The following is a 17,793-nucleotide window of genomic DNA, read 5'->3' on the forward strand; positions in this document are numbered from 1 at the left end:
TTCTTAACCACTGCGCCACCAGGGAAGTCCCCTGTATTTATGATTAATTCAGCTCTCCTAAAGGATGATTGCTTTTTTCCCCGGTGGTCAGCCTGCCTGGAAATTTTAGCAGAATAATTGCTCAGAACTGATCGAAGGTTTGAACTATTAGTCAGAAGAGCGTTAATCTGGAGTGGTTTCTTGCTGATATTTTAATCTGTGGGAAATAAAGATCAGTAAATTGTCTAGGCAAAAAAAAAAAAAAAAGGTGGTGCAATCGATTGATGTAATTATCGTTTGTGATATTAGAGTAGACTTGGATTTTGGGTAAGTACTGTTAGCCTCATCAGAATTTAGCATGCCTGTTTAAAATAACAGCTTCTTAAATTACCAACTCTATTTTAAGAAGTTAAGAGGAACCACACTCCTATTACCTTTTACTAAATTATCTTCATGTTTGCTCTCTGAATTGTTTATAGCGCAGTGCTAATGAGCACAATAATGTTCTGCTTTTTAGCTTAATCATTCATAAGTATTTTTTGTGTTCTGAATAGCCTCCATATTTAGTGTTTTTGACAGTTGCACAGCATTCTGTCAAATGGACAGATTATGCCATTATCCAATTGTTATGTATTTAAATGGAGAACTTAGGCATTTGTTTCTTTTTTCCTTTTTTATTACAACAATCCAGTTTAGAACTTGTGGTTGAGCCATGGATTAACGGACTCTGGGCCGCCCTGGCGAAGCATTTTCTGTTGTGTAGAAGAAAAGAGGAGATGAGTGGAACTCTCACAATGGCATCTAATGCCTCCCAGAGGACAGACCCCGTGACACCAGAATTATTACACATTGAATCACAGGTTGGACTTCTGAGATTAGATGATTCCAGACAAAAGGATGCTGAAGTTTTAGAGCAAAATGCAGTGAACAGAGGTCAATCGAATACATCGATTGCAGACTTTGAGCCCTCGCTTACCCGTTCAATACCCCCGCTTTCACAGGCCTCTCTGAATATTCCCGCTTTACCACCAGAATATTTACAGGTGCATCTGGAGGAGTCCTTTGGCCAGGTAAGCAGTTTTACTTTATGCGCCGTGGGTGGTGGTGGTGGTGGTGTTTTTTAAATGGCATTATGGTGGAGGCCAGCAGACTGATGCATGCAGGGAGAGTGTGGTCTCCCACCTGTCTTTTGTAAATAAAGTTTTATTGGAACCCAGCCGAGCCTGTCCATTCACGTGGTGCCTCTGGCTGCTTCTGCACTGCAGTGGCGGAGCTGAGCAGTCACTGGGGAGGCGCTGCCTCCACACATTGCACACCTGCTTGTGTTGTTACGTTCCCTTTCTTTGAAGAAGGAAATGGTCAACGCTCAGTTTCTCCATTATTTTGGAGAATTAACTTCTTGGTTTCTCACTTTATGTGTCGGCCAGATGAGGGCAAGTTGTTGTGGGCAGTCAGGAAATTATCTCAGCAGCTAAACTCAGAGGACTCATTGATAGGAAAATCGTTTTCCAGTGTGGATTTTTGGTATTCTGGGTTACTCCACTTTGTGGGTTTTTCTTTTTCTTGATAATATCTTACACGTATATTTTTGTCTATATAAAGTATTTTTCTCTTTGCCTAGAGTATTTTTCCTATCAATAAATAAATGACTTTAAAGTGGTCTGTCAATTTTGGAGCATCAAGTTGAATAATAGCTAATATTACCCCATGATTGCCAGTATATGGTACCCTGAAATTTCTTCCAGCATGCTTAGAATACATTTCCAGTGCAGCCAGTCTTGTAACGCAGAGCCAAGCCCTCTTTTTTAGAGTGGCTGATTGGAGTCCCACGGAGGCTTTCTCACATAAACCACACCTTTAGTGCAGCCATCATGTTTTCTTGTTTCTTTGTTTCTTTTTATTAAATGATGAACCATTTAGACATTTTAGAAACAATATAAGTACAGCTTTCTAGTTTACTAGAACTGTTTGCATGTATCTGAGATGATATTAGTGTTTTTAGCATCATATTTTTATAGTGTTTTTCTAATGCATTCAGATAAACAGGTATGGTTTTATATGAACAGCCATAGGTTACTGCTTTTGCATTTATACTTCATTATTTATTAAGTGGGGTAAATCACAATAAGTACATTGTAGTCAGGGCTGGGAACAGGCATGGGTGGCTCTAGTAAACATGCCGGGCTGGTGGGAGCAGGGTGCAGGGACTTGTGGAGAGCCAGCCCCCGTGTGCTCGCTGCAAGGACGGGTGCATGTGGCAGAGGCGGTGAGCGCTGACTGATCTGACAAGGTGCTTCACTGAGCATCTGTTGAGAGTTTCTTTTATGGTAAGTATCATTACATAGGCTTGAGTTGTTGGTAATGTGGTTAAAAGATTTTTTAAAATCTCAACTATTTAAGGGAAACTTGTGTAAAGCTGTTCAAAGGATATACCTAGAGGATAAGGGGTTGGGGGAAAAGTTTCCTTTTTTAGGGCATCCTCTTGGGATAATCCCCTTGTGGGCAGGGTGGGTGTGAGAGGGGAGGGTGGAAGCAGGATTGGCTGAGTGGGAAGCTGAGCTTGAGTGCAGCCATAAGAAAGCCTTCAGCTGGACCCACTCACGCCACACAGCGTCGTCTCCCCATCCCTTCTGCCTCTAACGCCGTGGGATCTCCTGGACTGTGTAGTACAAGCAGCACGGCCTCCGGTGAGCGTGTCACGGGGTCCTGCTGCAGGGCTCCTTCCTGCTCTGGGCCCCCCTCAAAGCTGGCCACTTTTGTGTCACCTGGTGTTTGGGTTGGAGCAGTATCTCAGTATCCCAGAGCCTGAAGAGAGGCCTACCAGGTGCAATGCATCTCTCTAGGTCAAGTAAAGTGCAAGATGAGATAGTATATCCTTTACTTGGGAGGGGATGTCCTGAGACGCACCAAACATTGGAATCCTAAAAATTGTACTTACGCCACAGGCCCTCAATCTACATAAGGCACAGAAGACTCCAGCATCATCTGATTAGCATAATGGTGTTGACACTGTGGACTAGTGTGATGTTTTGCTGAGCGTCCAGACGTTCCGCATTTATTCGCACTGTCTTGTACCAGCAAGCAGGAACTACTGTGTCATGGTCTTGGGGAAAAATTGTAAATGTTCAAGTGAAAGTGAACATGTCTGGTCCTCTTTATGGATGGAAATGGAAAAGAGCACCTTGGCTAAACCTTTGTCCACATGCCACGTGCCTGAGGCCATGTTAACTGCTCTGTCAAAGAAAACCAACCATCCGCAGTTGGAGCTACTGCTTGTTTGAGTTTCTGGCATTCATTGTCATCCCCCAGGATCCGTCTGGTTTTTGCAGGGGCCAGGCTGGTGAATTACATGGAGCTGTGATGGAGACCCTCCTGTATCCTTTAGATTTTTAAGGATTATATTGCTCTCTGCCTTTCCTCCTAGGATGCTATATTATTTTTAGTTCTATACCTTGATGAGGAGAGAGGCTGGTGTCAAATTCAGAGGCCTCCTCTTGGCCTTCCCCACTATGACAGCTCTTAGACCACGGGCTGGGAATCCAGTGTGGGGTTATGCTCACTGCCAAGTGATCCAGTGGACCCACTGAGCCGGACTTGGGCCAGGACTCCATTTACTGCCTGGCCTCATAGACCTCACTCTGTTACTGGGCCGTGATGACACTTGGGATAACAGCATCAACTTGGACCCTCGTCCAGCAGTCCCTGAAGCAATGGGACATTCCCCTTGGCCCAGTGCCTGTTTACCCCTTGGGGGAGGCGTTACCGAGTGCAGTTTCTGTGCCCTGCAGAGTCCCTCCTGGGAGCCTGCCGGCTTCTGCAGTCAGAGGGCTCCAGGTCTCACAGCTGGCTCAGGTCCACAGACTGGACCAGGGGTCTTGAACTGGGAGCAGCTTCCTGCTCGTGACTTCTTCTTTGCCTTGTAAGGGTTGATCCAGTGCCCTTGTTGGCTGCCTGTTCATTTTGGCCCTCCGGGAGCCATGTTTTCAGTCATTTCCACTGATTCTGAGAGGCCCCCTGGCAGCCCCCAGCTTTCCTACTCACTGTGATAATTGTGCCCCCTGGCTTTCCTGGCTAAGTGCTCCCACCTCCCTCTGTCCTTTGTGGGTTGGGGGGCGGAATCCTGGTTTTCCTGTTGCTGTGCACCCAGTCTGTGAGCTCTGGTCAGCAGGGGAGGCCAGCCTTGAAGTCATTGGTTCTGGTGCCCCTCTCACCAGCACAGTCCTGTTGGCCTTGGCAGCGCTGTATTCTCTGGGTGCTTCAGGGAACATCGTCGTCTGGTGGGGTTTGGCTTTACCTGGTTTGATCCACTCTAGAAGGCCCTCTTCTCTGAGCTTTTAATCCTGTCTTCAAATGCTGGCCCTGGTCTTGGCATTTCTGCCCCACGTAGTGCAGGCCCTTGCTTTTTCTTTGCTCTCGTAACCCTGCTGTTAGCATGTTTGCATCATCTCTGGGGCTCGTGCCAAGGTGTGTAAAGCCTGTATCCTAGGAGAGTGTCCCAGCTAGAAAAACTCCTTTCTCCAAATGCATGTTCTGCCCTGCCTGACCCGGGACCTCAGTGTTCTATCTTGTGTGCACGTATTCTCTCGGTGTATATTGCTGTCCTGCATTTTCTTTGGAGGTAGCCCAACACACAAGCAGCCAGGTTTGTTGCCACCTAGTTACTGGTCCAGCAGCCAGAAGGAGAGATGGGGTGCCCGGGTAGAGTCCCCGCATTGTCTTAATTCAAGAAGGGAGTTCTTGCTCTTAATGGGAACGAGTGGCCACTTCTGCAGGCTCCAAGGGCTCGAGGGACCTAGGGGTTCAGGCTATTCACCCGGATGTCCCTCTCCCATTCTTTCCCTACCTGAGTCAGTCCTTGGCTTTCTCCGCCCTCAGGCTGCAGGAGATGAGCGCTTCTTTGTAAACTACAGAGAATGCCCTCTGGCTTTCACACTTAGAATTCAGCTGTTGGTTTTCTCGGCTTTCTGCACTGTTTCCGGTTTAATTCCACCGGCTGAATCAGTACTGCTTCCTCCTAGTTCCCTAGCCCTTGTACCCACAGCAGCTAGTGCATTCCCTTCCGGGGTAACATAGCTGATGCACTGCTGCCTTGTGCTGTCCTGTCACCAATGTGGTGTCCTTACTGCCAGCCAGCAGTCCAACTCCACACTCCCATTTTAGCAACTTTGTTGGTTTACTGTGGTGCTGACTGTCGCGGGCTGGGTTCCTGGGGATCACTGTCAGACGGTTTTTTAGGGTGTCCTCGTCACCCTGGGATATGAGGGACAGAAGCAGGGTTGGGCACCAGGAGAAGCCGAGCTGTGGCGCGGTCTCAGCAAAGGGCCCAGCGGCGCACACGGGGTGCTCTGAAGCTGGGATGGCCCTTCGGAGTTGTCCTCAGTAGTGCAAAGTGGCTGGGCCTTTAGAGTCAGTGATTAGTCGTTGGATATGGTCTGCCTCTGAAAGGAGGTGGGACCTGAGAGTGCTCAGGTGACCCTCAAAGGTGACTGCGAGCTGGCCGAGGGCCACCTGTTAGCACTCCCAGCAGCCTTGCTGGAGGCCGTGCCCCGCTTCCTTTGACTCCCAGGCTCTCAGCCCTGACCCTCTTTCTAGCTTTCCCATGCAGCCACTTATCCAAAATTAATTGACCAGCACTGTTTAAGATGTAAGTTTCTATTTTTAATAGGACTTGGGAACATCAAGTTATGAAAGGAGGGGGTTGTACAAAGATTTGGGTTTCTTAATATTTTCCCACGTGTGGCTGCTTAAATTTAAATTAATGAAAGTTAAATAAAATTAAGAATTCAGTTCCTTAGTCACACAAGCATGTTTCCACGTGCTCAGTGGGCACATGTCGCTAGTGACTCCCATATCAGCCAGTGAAATGGAACGTTCCCATCGTCGAGAAAGCTCTGTTAGACAGCACCGACCCACCACTCTGAGGGTTCCTGTGACCATCTGTGCAGACAACTTCCAACCTTAAACATCTGTCATTTCCTTTAGAATCTCCTTCTGAAATATGCATGCATGCTATTTCTTTTTGCATAGTTCATTAGGAAGACTGTTAGACCTTTACATGAAAAAAGGTAGTATCTGGTATTTTCTGTATACCTCAGAAATTCTGAAGTCTAATAGGCAAGTTTAAGGTGTAGGTGAGCTTCTCTTCTGGAAGACTGAGAGGCGCACGTCTGTAGCCATTTACCGTAGAGAAGAACACGTAAATAGGGCATTTAAAAGATCCTGTAGCTCTCACCTTGTCACTAAGTGAAGCAGTGGTAAGTGTAATTGAAAACTGATTTACTAATATTTTATCACGTTTGTTTCCCAAGGAGGAAAGCCGAGCACCTGTGACCTCAGTGGATCCAGTTTTTCACGTTCCAATTTCAAAGGCAGTTCAGCTGACTATGAATGATGCCATAAAAACCACTCTTCTGATAGAATTGGACATTTCAGTAAGTTACAGAACGTGTTTCCGAGCCCAGGGATGTTGTCAGCAGGTGCAGAGACTTGTGCTGTGTCCTCACCTACACGCTCAGGAAGAGGGAGGTCTGCGGCTGGACAGCGGCCTTCTTATTCTTGACCCGTCATTTTTTCTCTCCGCCTCATACCTTTCCTTTTCACTTCAAGGAGGGGCTAAAATGAGTGACTGGGGGTGATCCTACTTGAGAGCATAGTGTTGCTGCCTTACTCATTAAGCCGTGAAAGAATAATGGAATCAGAGCAGTATTTCCGTATAAGAGCCCCTGGAAAGGAAGCTGTTTCCTGAGGCCAGCGGCTAGTTGGAAGTAGAGCCAGACTAGACAGTCGTGTGACATTCACTTCTCAGAGTGGTGGTCCTTGTTCCTTTGAGGATCTGGAAGAAATCACGGACCCCCTCTCCAGAAGGATGATTATATATAAACACTTTGCACACAGTTTTCGGGCATTTATGTGCTCCCTCTCTGAACCCCATCCACGAGGCTTCCCCAGCCGCTGCCTCATTGGCCTCAGGTTAAGAAACTGTGGTTGTATGTCCTCACAGCCACGTAGCTCAGCCCTCGATGAGGGCCCTGCGCGGTTCCGTGGGCTGGGCTCTCAGAAGAGGGTGCACCAGGGCCGTCGATGTGGGTTTAATTGAGTTTCTCGTAGAAAGAAAGAAATGTGACGGGCGTCAGAACTAGACGGTTTTGCTTACGTAGTATTGAGTACTTCCATTTTCCTCTTGAACATTTTAATCCATATGGCTAGATATCATATGTACACCAAACCATTTCACTCTTATTCTGTACTTGGGTCATAAAGAGGCGAGGTTTGGCCGCCTGGAAGGGACAGCCTGTGTCCCTCCCAGGCTAGAGATGTGAGCGTGTGTGGCCAGCGGCCCCTCTCCAGAGCGTTCCACACCCCACACCGCTCTAAGGAGACTTGCTGTGGGAGGTGGCTCCACCTGGAGCCCGGGCTTGTGCACGACCAGTACCGAGCCAGGTGGTTGGATGTCGTGTGTCATTAAGGAAAAAGAAATTGCTCTCCCCGACCCCTATTCCTCCCCAGAGAAAAGGAGTAAAGAAAGGAAATTGAAAACCAGTGCAGACGTCCTGAAGTAGTTTCTTTTGCTCCTAATGTGTGTGTGTATGTTTTCATGAGATGATTTTCACATGGATTATTAGAACACCACTTACCAGAGCACCTTAATTTTTAGAAGAGGCAGAGTGTCTTGATTTCTAGTCTGTGAACACTCGGTAGAAAGCAGAACATTGGAGAACTACAGAGTTTCTTTCAAAAAAGAACTCCTAAGAAAAGGATGTTTGTTTGGTTACTTGGGCTTATTTGTTAGAAACAAAATAATTCTAATTGCAGTAAACTAATTCATTTATTCAAATGGTCATATATTTAAAACTCTGTTACCCCACAGCTAAAACTCTTTAACTCACGTGGAATTTTTTGTATTTCATGTTGCTTCTTCTCTAGAAAACAGACTTTTCCTACCAGCCTGGAGATGCCTTTAACGTGATCTGTCCCAACAGTGACTCTGAGGTACAGCACCTACTCCAAAGACTGCAGCTCACAGACAGGAGAGAACATTGTGTCATCTTGAACATTAAGGCAGACACGAAGAAGAAAGGTACAGCCCTGATCTCTTATTTCCCAGGATGTCATTAGGCCAAGGGATTGGAGGTGACCAGGGCGAGTCTGCACAGATGCCCGGGGGTCGGCTGTGGATCAGCAGGCGGAACACAGCCACTTGCTGGTCTTGGAGGTTTTTAACTTTCACATCAAGTACCCTGAATGAGTCAGTTACACTGAATGAGATGGTAATAGAGTTTATGCTTATTGGACACTTACAGACATTCAAAGTGAAGTTGAAGAATCAGCTTTTTCAAAAGTCTGGAAATCAGCAAGCTTGCAGCAAACTGGGGAACGCTTAAAAAAATGAGCGTAACTGGTTTTGGAGAAGCAGGTTGGTTAGTTGGGCTGATTTGTTAGGCTGTTTTTTGCAGTCAGCATTATTTTGTTTCTAGGTTAGCATATTGTCATGCAAAAAAAACTGTATTATATGAATCTTTTTTAAAAGTCTTTTGTTCGGAGTTCCCTGGTGGCCTAGTTGTTAGGACTCCAGGCTTTCACTGCCCGGGCTGAAGTTTAATCCCTGGTTGGGGGAACATCCTGCAAGCCACATGGCGTGGCCAAAAAAAAAAAAATTTCATGTTTGTTTCTCATAGCATATTTGTTTTTGCTTATTTAATGTATGAAAATAATTGCTTGCTCCATAATTATAGGAAGTTATTTTTTAGTTATTTGCTTAGAATCTTGAACTGGAATTCAGTCAGTTCTGAAATTCTTTTTGAGGATGATAGGCAGTGTTATTGGACCACTGCCATCTTTTGGCTTTTTGTTCCTTTCTTTTGTTCAGTGGTTTTGGATAATTTCCCTTTCTTTTGTTCGGTGTACCTAGATTTGGTAGGTATGGCTGGTACTATAATGCTGTTGAATTTATAACCATTGTTTTTGTAAGGTAGGTTTTTTCTTCTGTATTCCTTTTGAGGAAATTTTTTGACTGAATAAACATTGCCACAAGTCATATTGCCACAAGTACTTTGATAGCACTATAATGTAAAATATTACAGCTATTAGTGTTTTTAGGGGTGGAAAACATTGTCTTCTCTCTTTTCTGTGTCATTGACTCTTTCCCGTCTGCCTGAAAAGGAGCAGCCTTGCCCCAGCATATACCTGAGAAGTGTTCTCTCCAGTTCCTTCTTACCTGGTGCCTTGAAATACGAGCGGTTCCTAAGAAGGTATTTTTCTTTCTTCTTTGGGTGACTATTTAAAAATATGCTCACCTCTTTGTAGGTTTTATTAAATCTGGTATTTGCCCTTTGAAGGCTTAGAAAATATGGTCTTCACAGCATGTGTTCAAAATAGTTGCCAAGGTGTGCAGTGTCTTTGTAATTGTCATGGACAAATATTTTTATGTTGTGCTTATACTGAAGTTTTTTGTTTTCTACTGAAATGAGATTTTTAAAGTAGGGCTTTTTCTTAATCTTATTTTTCTAGACATTAACTTGATGTAGCACGGTAACTAGTGATGAACGTGGCCCTAGGTAGCATGTGTTTTCCAGCTGTACGTGGACACTTTTTCTCTCTAATTGGTGGCAGGAAGCTTGGCGTGTAGGGCCTTTCCATTGCTTGCCACCTGTTTAATGTTGTGAAGACCCCTTTTGTGTAAAAACCTGTACTTATTTATTATATCAGAATTCTGCAGGGAACATTGAAGGGTTTTGGTAGGTTATATTGATGTTTAGATGAATTTGGAGACAGAAAGATCCACTAGATGTCAGTGTTATGCCGGGAGCTACTGATTTTGTTATAACCATGTTACTCAAGTGGATATTCATGGGTAAACTTTCCAAGCTGTGCTTTACCAAACTTGTATTGCCAATGAGCATAAATAGTACCATTATTCGGCTACCCTGTCCGCAGTGCAGTGTTTATTCTCTATTTTATTATTGTGTTTACTGCATTTGTAGTCTTTGGGAAGTGAACTACTTTATGGAGAGGCTTAGTCCTAGATACAATTTGAGTAAATCTACAGTTCACTGTGATGAGAACTTCTTGATTAATTAAATAGTTTCACAATTTTAGTTTAACTCTACCATTTCTGAAAATTTCATGAAGTACATATTTAAAAATATATCTTTCCTTACTGCAAAAGTATATGCTTATAAAAAGTCTGGGCACAGAAGTAAGTAACTCAGGAAGCAAAAGTGCTTCATAATCAAACCCCTGCAATTAACACTTGGATTTTGTTTTGCTAAGGAAAAATGAGGTCATGTAGTATATGTGCTGGTCTGCAACATACCTTTTTTTACTTAAAAGGAAATGAGTTTGGATATGCCAGCATGGAAAGGTACTGAAGATACTTTTAAAAGATGCTATGGGTGCAACACAGTTGTTGATTTGAGGACTTCCCTGGTGGCGCAGTGGTTAAGAATCCGCCTGCCAATGCGGGGGACACGGGTTCGATCCCTGGTCCAGGAAAATCCCACATGCCACAGAGCAACAAAGCCCGTGCGCCACAACTACTGAGCCTGTGCTCTAGAGCCCGAGAGCCACAACTACTGAGCCCATGCGCCACAACTGCTGAAGCCCTCGCACCTATAGCCCACGCTCTGCAACAAGAGAAGCCACTGCAGTGACAAGCCTGTGCACCACAACGAAGAGTAGCCCCTGCTCGCTGCAACTAGAGAAAGCCTGCACACAGCAACGAAGACCCAGTGCAGCCAAAAATAAATAAATAAAATAAATAAATTTTTAAAAAATGTTTTTTTAAGAAAAAAACAATTGTTGATTTGATTATGGACAGTTGGTTATTTCCAGTTTTCCACTATTTAAAAAACCTACATAGGTGAACATTCTAATTCATCTTTGCACACTTGTTTGAAGTCTTTTTTATGTTTTTATTTATTTTTATTTATTTATTATTTGGTTGCACTGGGCGATGTGTGGGATCTTAGTTCCCTGACCAGGGAATGAACCCATGCCCCCTGCATTGGAGGCATGGAGTCTTAACCACTGGACCACCAGGGAAGTACCTGAAGTCATTTTTATTTTTATTAAAAAATTTTTTTAAAACTTTTTTTTTAGATTTATTTAGGCTCTGCCAGGTCTTAGTTGCAGCATGTGAATTCTTAGTTGCGGCATGCATGCAGACTTCTTAGTTCCCCAACCAGGGTTCGAACCCTGGGCCCCCTGCATTGGGAGGGTAGACTCTTACCCACTGGACCACCAGGGAAGCCCCCTGAAGTCTTTTTTAAAAAATAAATTCCTTGGAGTAAAACTACTGTGTTAAAAATATTTCTAACTTACGTTTTAGTAAAGTTCATCAGTTTGTTCTCTGCACAGTGCTGTATTTCCTATTTTAGTACCATGAAGTTTCTGTAAATGTAAAGTGAAAAATATTGTAAAGGATTTACAATTGCTACTGTTTTAGCCTGTAATTTAGGGAATTTTATTGACTTGAGAAAGCGTGGTGTGAAGTGTTCTTGGTAAACTCCTGTCTTACCAGAGATCCATTCAGAGACCTGGGGCTTTACACCACGACGTTTCCCAGGTGCTTGTTCTGTGTCCGGCACTTTGAAGAAGCCATGTAATTTGTTGGTATCTGGATAGTTTAAGCAGGGATTCTTGGCTGGGCCAGTGGAAACCCGTGACCCTCACAGGAACATGGATCTCATTTTCCCTGTTAACGGCATCCAGCCCTCCGGGATGTGGGAGCCATGGAATAAAAAGTCGTGGTGCCCACTCGCGTTTCAGGTAGCTTTGATGCAGATGACTTGCCGAAGTTCTTTGCTTCCCGTGAGTAATGAGAGCTTTATGTGTCCCATGATGGATGTGCTTGGAATTGCATTAGAACCAGAAGTTGTCATTAGCAAGTTTGGTCTTTTGCCCAAGAGTCTGGACTTGGTTCAGTCTCTGAGACTAGAGATCTGGGACTTCCTCGTTTTGCTTTATCTATGTTCTTCTCCTCCTCTTTCCACGACGGGTCTGAGGTGACTCAGAGGCCCTGTGCAGGGGTCTGGATGCTGTGGCCCTCACTGTTTGTCAGCCTCTGCCCACGTCCGCGTTTCCTTGCATTTGTGTTGAAGCGCACGTGCTCCCCAGGAGCCGCGCTTTTGCCTGCCTCCCGGGCCCTCCTGTGGCTCTGCCATCTCTTTGGCTGCCCGTCACTTCCGTTCTTCCGTGCAGCCCGCCTTCAGCTCAAGCCTGCCTTCTGGGGAGCCTCTGGCCTCAGAAGCCCTGAACGTCCGTGTGCCCTGGTGGACAGGCAGCCTGTCGCACACTGGTTGCTTCTTGACTTCTGTTGCTCTCACTCGCCTCTGAAGCCTTTTAGGCAAGTGAGGTGTCCTCTTTGCCCAGTGCTTTACCTGCCCAGTGCCTGTCATAACAGTGGTCAAATAAATGTAGAAATCTGGGTTGTAATCATCTTCTAAGGCGAGAAAAGGTACTGTGTCCCGAGATAAAAACGTTAAGTTGTGAGACTTTCTGATTACTCACATATACCTGCCATGTAATTTGAGATTGGGTTGGTTTAAGGTATAGGGAAGGTGACCAAAAATGGAACATACAAGTGGGGTTTGCCTAACAGGCTGCCATTAAAACTCATAACGAATGAAATGCTCTTGTCCTGGCCACACTCCTCGTGTGTGGATGAGGATAACTGGGCACATCCCCAGGTGGGTACTCACTCAGCGTTCTAACGGCTGTAACCACAGAGCGCGTGGTGACTTAAGTCGGCTTCCTCGGCCACAGGCGTTCTTGCGAGCCCTCGTGGACCACACTGACGACGGCGTGGAGAAGCGACGGCTGCAGGAGCTGTGCAGCAGGCAGGGGGCGGCCGACTACAACCGCTTCGTCAGAGACTCCCGTGCCTGCCTTTTAGACCTCCTGCTGGCCTTTCCGTCCTGCCAGCCTCCGCTCGGCCTCCTGCTTGGTGAGTGGTCGCTGTCACAGTCACTCCGGCCCCGAGGGGCAACCTCTCCGTGGTAAGAGCACCTCTGAGTTCCCTGCAGGCCTGTGGGAGTGCACCTCGATCACTGTGATCAGTAAGTAAGCGTCTTACAGCTGCTCTTCACGCTGCCTTGACAGCTGAACTGCCTTCTTGAAGTCAAAGAATCTCTCTTCCAAGCTTAACTTTTTATTTTTTAATTTTTCTTTCCTACCGTTGTCACTGTCACTTGCTCTCTTAATACAGCCAGCCTTAATTCTCTTTTTTTGCTCAGCCTTCAGCCTCTACTCTGTTTTTCAGAAAGCTCTTAGCCAAATTTTATCTAAAAATGAGGTTTCCTAGAGAAGGATCTTTTTCAAAGATAGTGATAATTGATGGAGTCTGATGAAGCGTGCGCTCTGTGTGCAGGGTACAGAAATGTCCCCACCTGGGCAAGTCCACCAGTACAAACAAGTGGCCTTACTCACGGTGCCCCGGGGCATTAGCCTTGGGAGAGACAAAATATCCAGATGTAAAAAGATCACATGCTGGTTTTTTTGCCCAGATTGTGTCTTCTGGTCCTCATACTCCAACAGAAGAGAGTTTAAGATCTTCCCTGGGGAACTGGCTTCAGGAATTGGAGACGTTTACTAGGGACAGTGACTATAAAAATCTTATAGGATTTTAAAACCTTTGTTACTTTCCTATACTTGTAATTTTGTCATCTCCTCTCTGTTTTCCTTGGTGATAAATAGTAAAATGTTTAAAATTTGCATTTGTGTTTGGTGACAGGAAAACGTGTACTTTTTACCCAAGGTCCCTTTTGATGCTGAGTACGGTTAAGGACACTCTGCCTTACAAGCCAGGCCCTGCCCTCTTTCCCTTTTTATTTCTTAGTATTCTCTTTCCTCCTCCTCAGAGTGGTGAGGTGGCCCTTCCTGCTTTCCTGTTTGAAGGAACACTCTTACCCTCCTCAGTTGAGTCTTTTGAGCTAATAGAGGTGTTGGGATAACATCCAGAACACCCATTAGGGAAGTTATAAGAAGTCTTGTAAAGCTGTTGATCATGGAAAAATTGTTCCAATTCTTTTTATAGATTTTCTGTTACCTTTTTAAGCTTATATGTATCATTTATTATATAGTTATGTAAAAGAATTAAAGGCATTGGGACATAAAAGTTTTAATTATTTTCTAATTTCTGTAAGAAAACAATATAACTAAAGTATTAAGGTGAGCCCTCTATTAAACCATATCATGATATTACAACTGTAAGACATTTTAGAAAGGTCTTGTTAAATTTTTGCTAAATAACTCCCAGAAATATAACATACGGAACACAAAAAATTATCAGGGTTTGATAGTGGACAATCAGATATTCAAATACTGACTTCTTAATCTCCTTTTAAAAGAGTACCTATGTTTCTTAAAACCACTAGGTTTCTGGATAACTTGATTGAAAAATGTCCACCATTACACTCCTATTTTTTTGTTATTATCATATAAATATTATGATGGAAAAATATTTCAAGCCTAAGTATTTTCCATAGTCCATAATCTTTTTTGGGTCATGATCTTTTTTCAAATCTGGAAACTCTGGACACACTCCAGAAAACAGTGTAATTGGTTCCTTGACTGAGGCCGATTCATGGACCCTACTCTTACTACCCTTTGATGTTTAAAAAAAAAAACAAAACAGCTTTTAGGTAGAAATACTGAGTTCAGATTGAGGAAATGTGATATGTCTGGTCTTTAAGAATTGGAAAAAAGTATTTAGTGATATTTTACTTAGATACAGTGAATTTATGTGTGCTCTAAAATATGATTTAAAATTAAAACAAGTTATTTAGAAATTCTAAATAAGAAAATAGAAAAAAAAAAAAAAAAAAAAGAAAATAGGAAAAATAGGAATCAAATTCAGATCTTTACATACAATTTACATATATATATATATAATTTATTTTCAGTAGGAATGAATTAATAATTGCTTATTTTAATTTTTTTCTAGAACATCTTCCTAAGCTCCAACCCAGACCATATTCATGTGCAAGGTACTGATGTTTATTAACGTAATACTTAGCCTCTTTCTCCTAAAATGTAATGAAACTCTGACTTCCAAATGCTTAGTAGTTACAAATCCATTTACTGAAAACTTACCAGATTTGTGCAAGACAGTAGCAGACGTGATGAGGAGTGAAGAAGACCAGGCTTGGACTGTGTCCTCCCGGAGTTCATAGGGTGTGGCTCTTCAGTGTCTCCCGTGGTCCAGAGCCGTGTCCCCACTTAACGAGTCTGCAGGTCCTCCACCTGCGGCCTTTACTGGTGTGCCCGGCCGCCTTCCCTGGGTGGACGTAGGGAAGAGGGAGGAAAGCTGGTATAAATCTCATTCAGTCTTGGCGGCAAACAGGTAACCAGAAACTCTGCTGAATGACATCACAAAACTAGGTCGGGGCGGGGGGGCCTTGAAGTAAACAACAGAGCTGTTTTCTGAAGAGGAAGAAGGTAGGTTTAGAGCCCATTAGGAAATACCCTCATGCAGTAAAAAAGGCCTAGCTTGGCCTGTATGTGTTAGTCCTGGGGCGGAGTTTACAAACTTATCTCTGTGTCTTTGCAGCTCGAGTCTGTTTCACCCAGGGAAGCTTCATTTCATTTTTAACATCGTGGAGTTTTGGTCTGACACCACGGCGGTGGCTGTGCGGAAGGGCGTGTGCACAGGCTGGCTGGCCACATTGGTTGAATCGATTCTTCAGCCGAACACACATGCCTCCCGGGCAGACGATGAGAAGGTCCTGGCGCCCGAGGTACTAGGAGTGGGCAGTTTGGGCATCCTTAGAAGTGTGCTCTTTGCCCGATTAGAAAAAACAATGTAGGGTCCCCTGCATTGTCCATTCCCATCACATTATTCAAAGGAAAGTTTATGCCCTCCTTGAATTTTAATGTCTCTTTTGGAAAGTCAGGAGAACCTTACTTTCACTCAGTGTAGTCCATGTGTTTCCTAAATGTGTAAAGCATGAGTTTTATATAATACACACACTCTTTGCTTCTCGCTTGTCACATTTCATCAAGGAGAAGACCTTTGCGTTAATGTTCGTGGTAGCTTTTGGCACAGGGGGAGTCCGGTGCACCGTGAAGGCTGGCGGTGAGGAACAGCCTCGTTTTATGCTCAGTCGGTGTCCTGTGCTCCAAAGAAATCATCTTAAAATGGCAGTTGACAACCAGAGATTAATTTTATGTCCTTCAGTTTTGGATAGTAGGATTTTCCCCTGCCCCTGTTTCTTCCCCTTTTGTTGGAGCCATGGTGTTATTTTATATTTTGATCCACACTTGGCAAAGTCTCACTCGAGACCGTGTGCATAGGGAGCAGTTACGTTCTCCCTCCTCAGCCACAAGGATGGTTGAAATTTAAAAGAAATTTCAGTCTTTGTCATGAAGTCTTCTCCGTGGTATTGAAGAATGAACATGTCAGTTGTAACGTTATCTTATTACTGGTTTGGTTGCTGTAAGTTAATGAAGTTAAAAAGTTGACAGCACTTAGGGGGGATTAAGACTTCTGATATACACTTGAGTGAGCTTAAGGGAAGAGTAGGGCTTAAAATTGCCCTTTAACTTGGTATTTTCCCAATCTGCTTCCTGGAACAGGTGCTTTACCGTGTGTGTCCCTCATGTCAACAAAATATTGAGGACATGAGAAACTTCTTTTTTGTAAAGAAATATTGTAGTACTGACAAGAAAGGATTGTGTCACTTCATGATCTCATAAAAATAGCAGATGATCTCCAGAAAGCTAAAAAAAAAAAAAGTATATTGATGCTGTATTACAAACACCGAGCATGGGTGCCTTTCACGTATTCTTTCTTTCCTCCCTCCTGCCCTTTTCTTCTTCTTTCCACATTTTAACAGATTTTTGTTGACTACCCAGTGTTGAGGCACCAGAGGTACAGATAGAAAGGATATAATTTAAAGCTACTTAAATTTCGCTGTGCCACGTAGTCCCATATTTTATTCAGGATCCATCCACCGCATGCCCTCCCCCGACTGGTAGATAGTACTGTTGTTCACAGATGCCCCTGCCCCCTGAGGAAGAGTAGACTTGCCCTCCCATTCATGTGTAGCCTGGCCATGTGACCAGCCTTGGCCAGTGAAAGGTGAGCAGACAGGATTATGCCACATCTCAGCAGGCGCTCTGGACCTGATAGGACGCTGTGGCTTGCCTCTCTTGCTCTTTTGCTCTGACATCAGATGGAATGATTCAGGTCAGGGATGCTCCTTGGGTTTGGATCCAAGTGAAGGAGATCGTGGTGCAGAGCTGCAGCCATTGAGCAGAGCCAGAAGTAAGCGTTTGCTCTTGTAAGCCATCGGAGCTGACTAGTATTCTGGTCTCTTTGCCGTCCCTGGAACATAGGAAGTGTGGTCTCTTTAGCAGTTTCCTGCCATACCCATCCTGTCCTGTTTTATTTTGCTCCCTGGGACTCATCATTACCTGTCATTCTATAAATATATGTTTGTTTATTGTCTTTTCCACCCACTAGAATATAAGTCCCATGAAGACAGATTTGGTTTTGCTCATTTCTCTGTCCTAGTGTTTGTCATATTGCGTACCTTCAGTAACATTGTTAAGTGGATGAATCAAGTGAATAAGGCTAATGTAATATTAATTACAGGTTCACTCCAAAATGAGAACAGTCATTTGATACAGCTCTGCCAGTTCTCCATTTAAAAAGTACTGTGTTCATCCTGTTGATGAACTTCAGACAATTTTCCTTGAATTAGAGGTTAAAATATATACAATTATACCAGCAGGGAATGGAGGGAAGATTCCTGTCACTCTTAACTATTAGTATCACTCTGTGTAACTAAAGCATATGGCAAAGTGAAACTGAAA

General features: G+C 44.1%; 1 protein-coding gene across 4 annotated transcripts in view; it reads left to right on the forward strand.

The window, feature by feature from the left end:
* Positions 1-17,793, forward strand: part of MTRR (5-methyltetrahydrofolate-homocysteine methyltransferase reductase) — a 30,509-nt gene that overhangs the window by 7,281 nt on the left and 5,435 nt on the right. For all 4 annotated transcript variants that reach the window (XM_060092718.1, XM_060092715.1, XM_060092717.1 and 1 more), the window contains exons 5-11: positions 671-1,049; positions 6,288-6,410; positions 7,903-8,056; positions 9,139-9,227; positions 12,742-12,922; positions 14,921-14,963; positions 15,527-15,713. In XM_060092718.1, coding sequence (XP_059948701.1) covers positions 671-1,049; positions 6,288-6,410; positions 7,903-8,056; positions 9,139-9,227; positions 12,742-12,922; positions 14,921-14,963; positions 15,527-15,713 — 1,156 coding nt within the window. The remainder of the gene's footprint in view (positions 1-670; positions 1,050-6,287; positions 6,411-7,902; positions 8,057-9,138; positions 9,228-12,741; positions 12,923-14,920; positions 14,964-15,526; positions 15,714-17,793) is intronic.

The sequence above is a fragment of the Mesoplodon densirostris genome, chromosome 3 (assembly GCF_025265405.1).
Source record: "Mesoplodon densirostris isolate mMesDen1 chromosome 3, mMesDen1 primary haplotype, whole genome shotgun sequence".
In the NCBI taxonomy this organism is placed as follows: domain Eukaryota; kingdom Metazoa; phylum Chordata; class Mammalia; order Artiodactyla; family Ziphiidae; genus Mesoplodon; species Mesoplodon densirostris.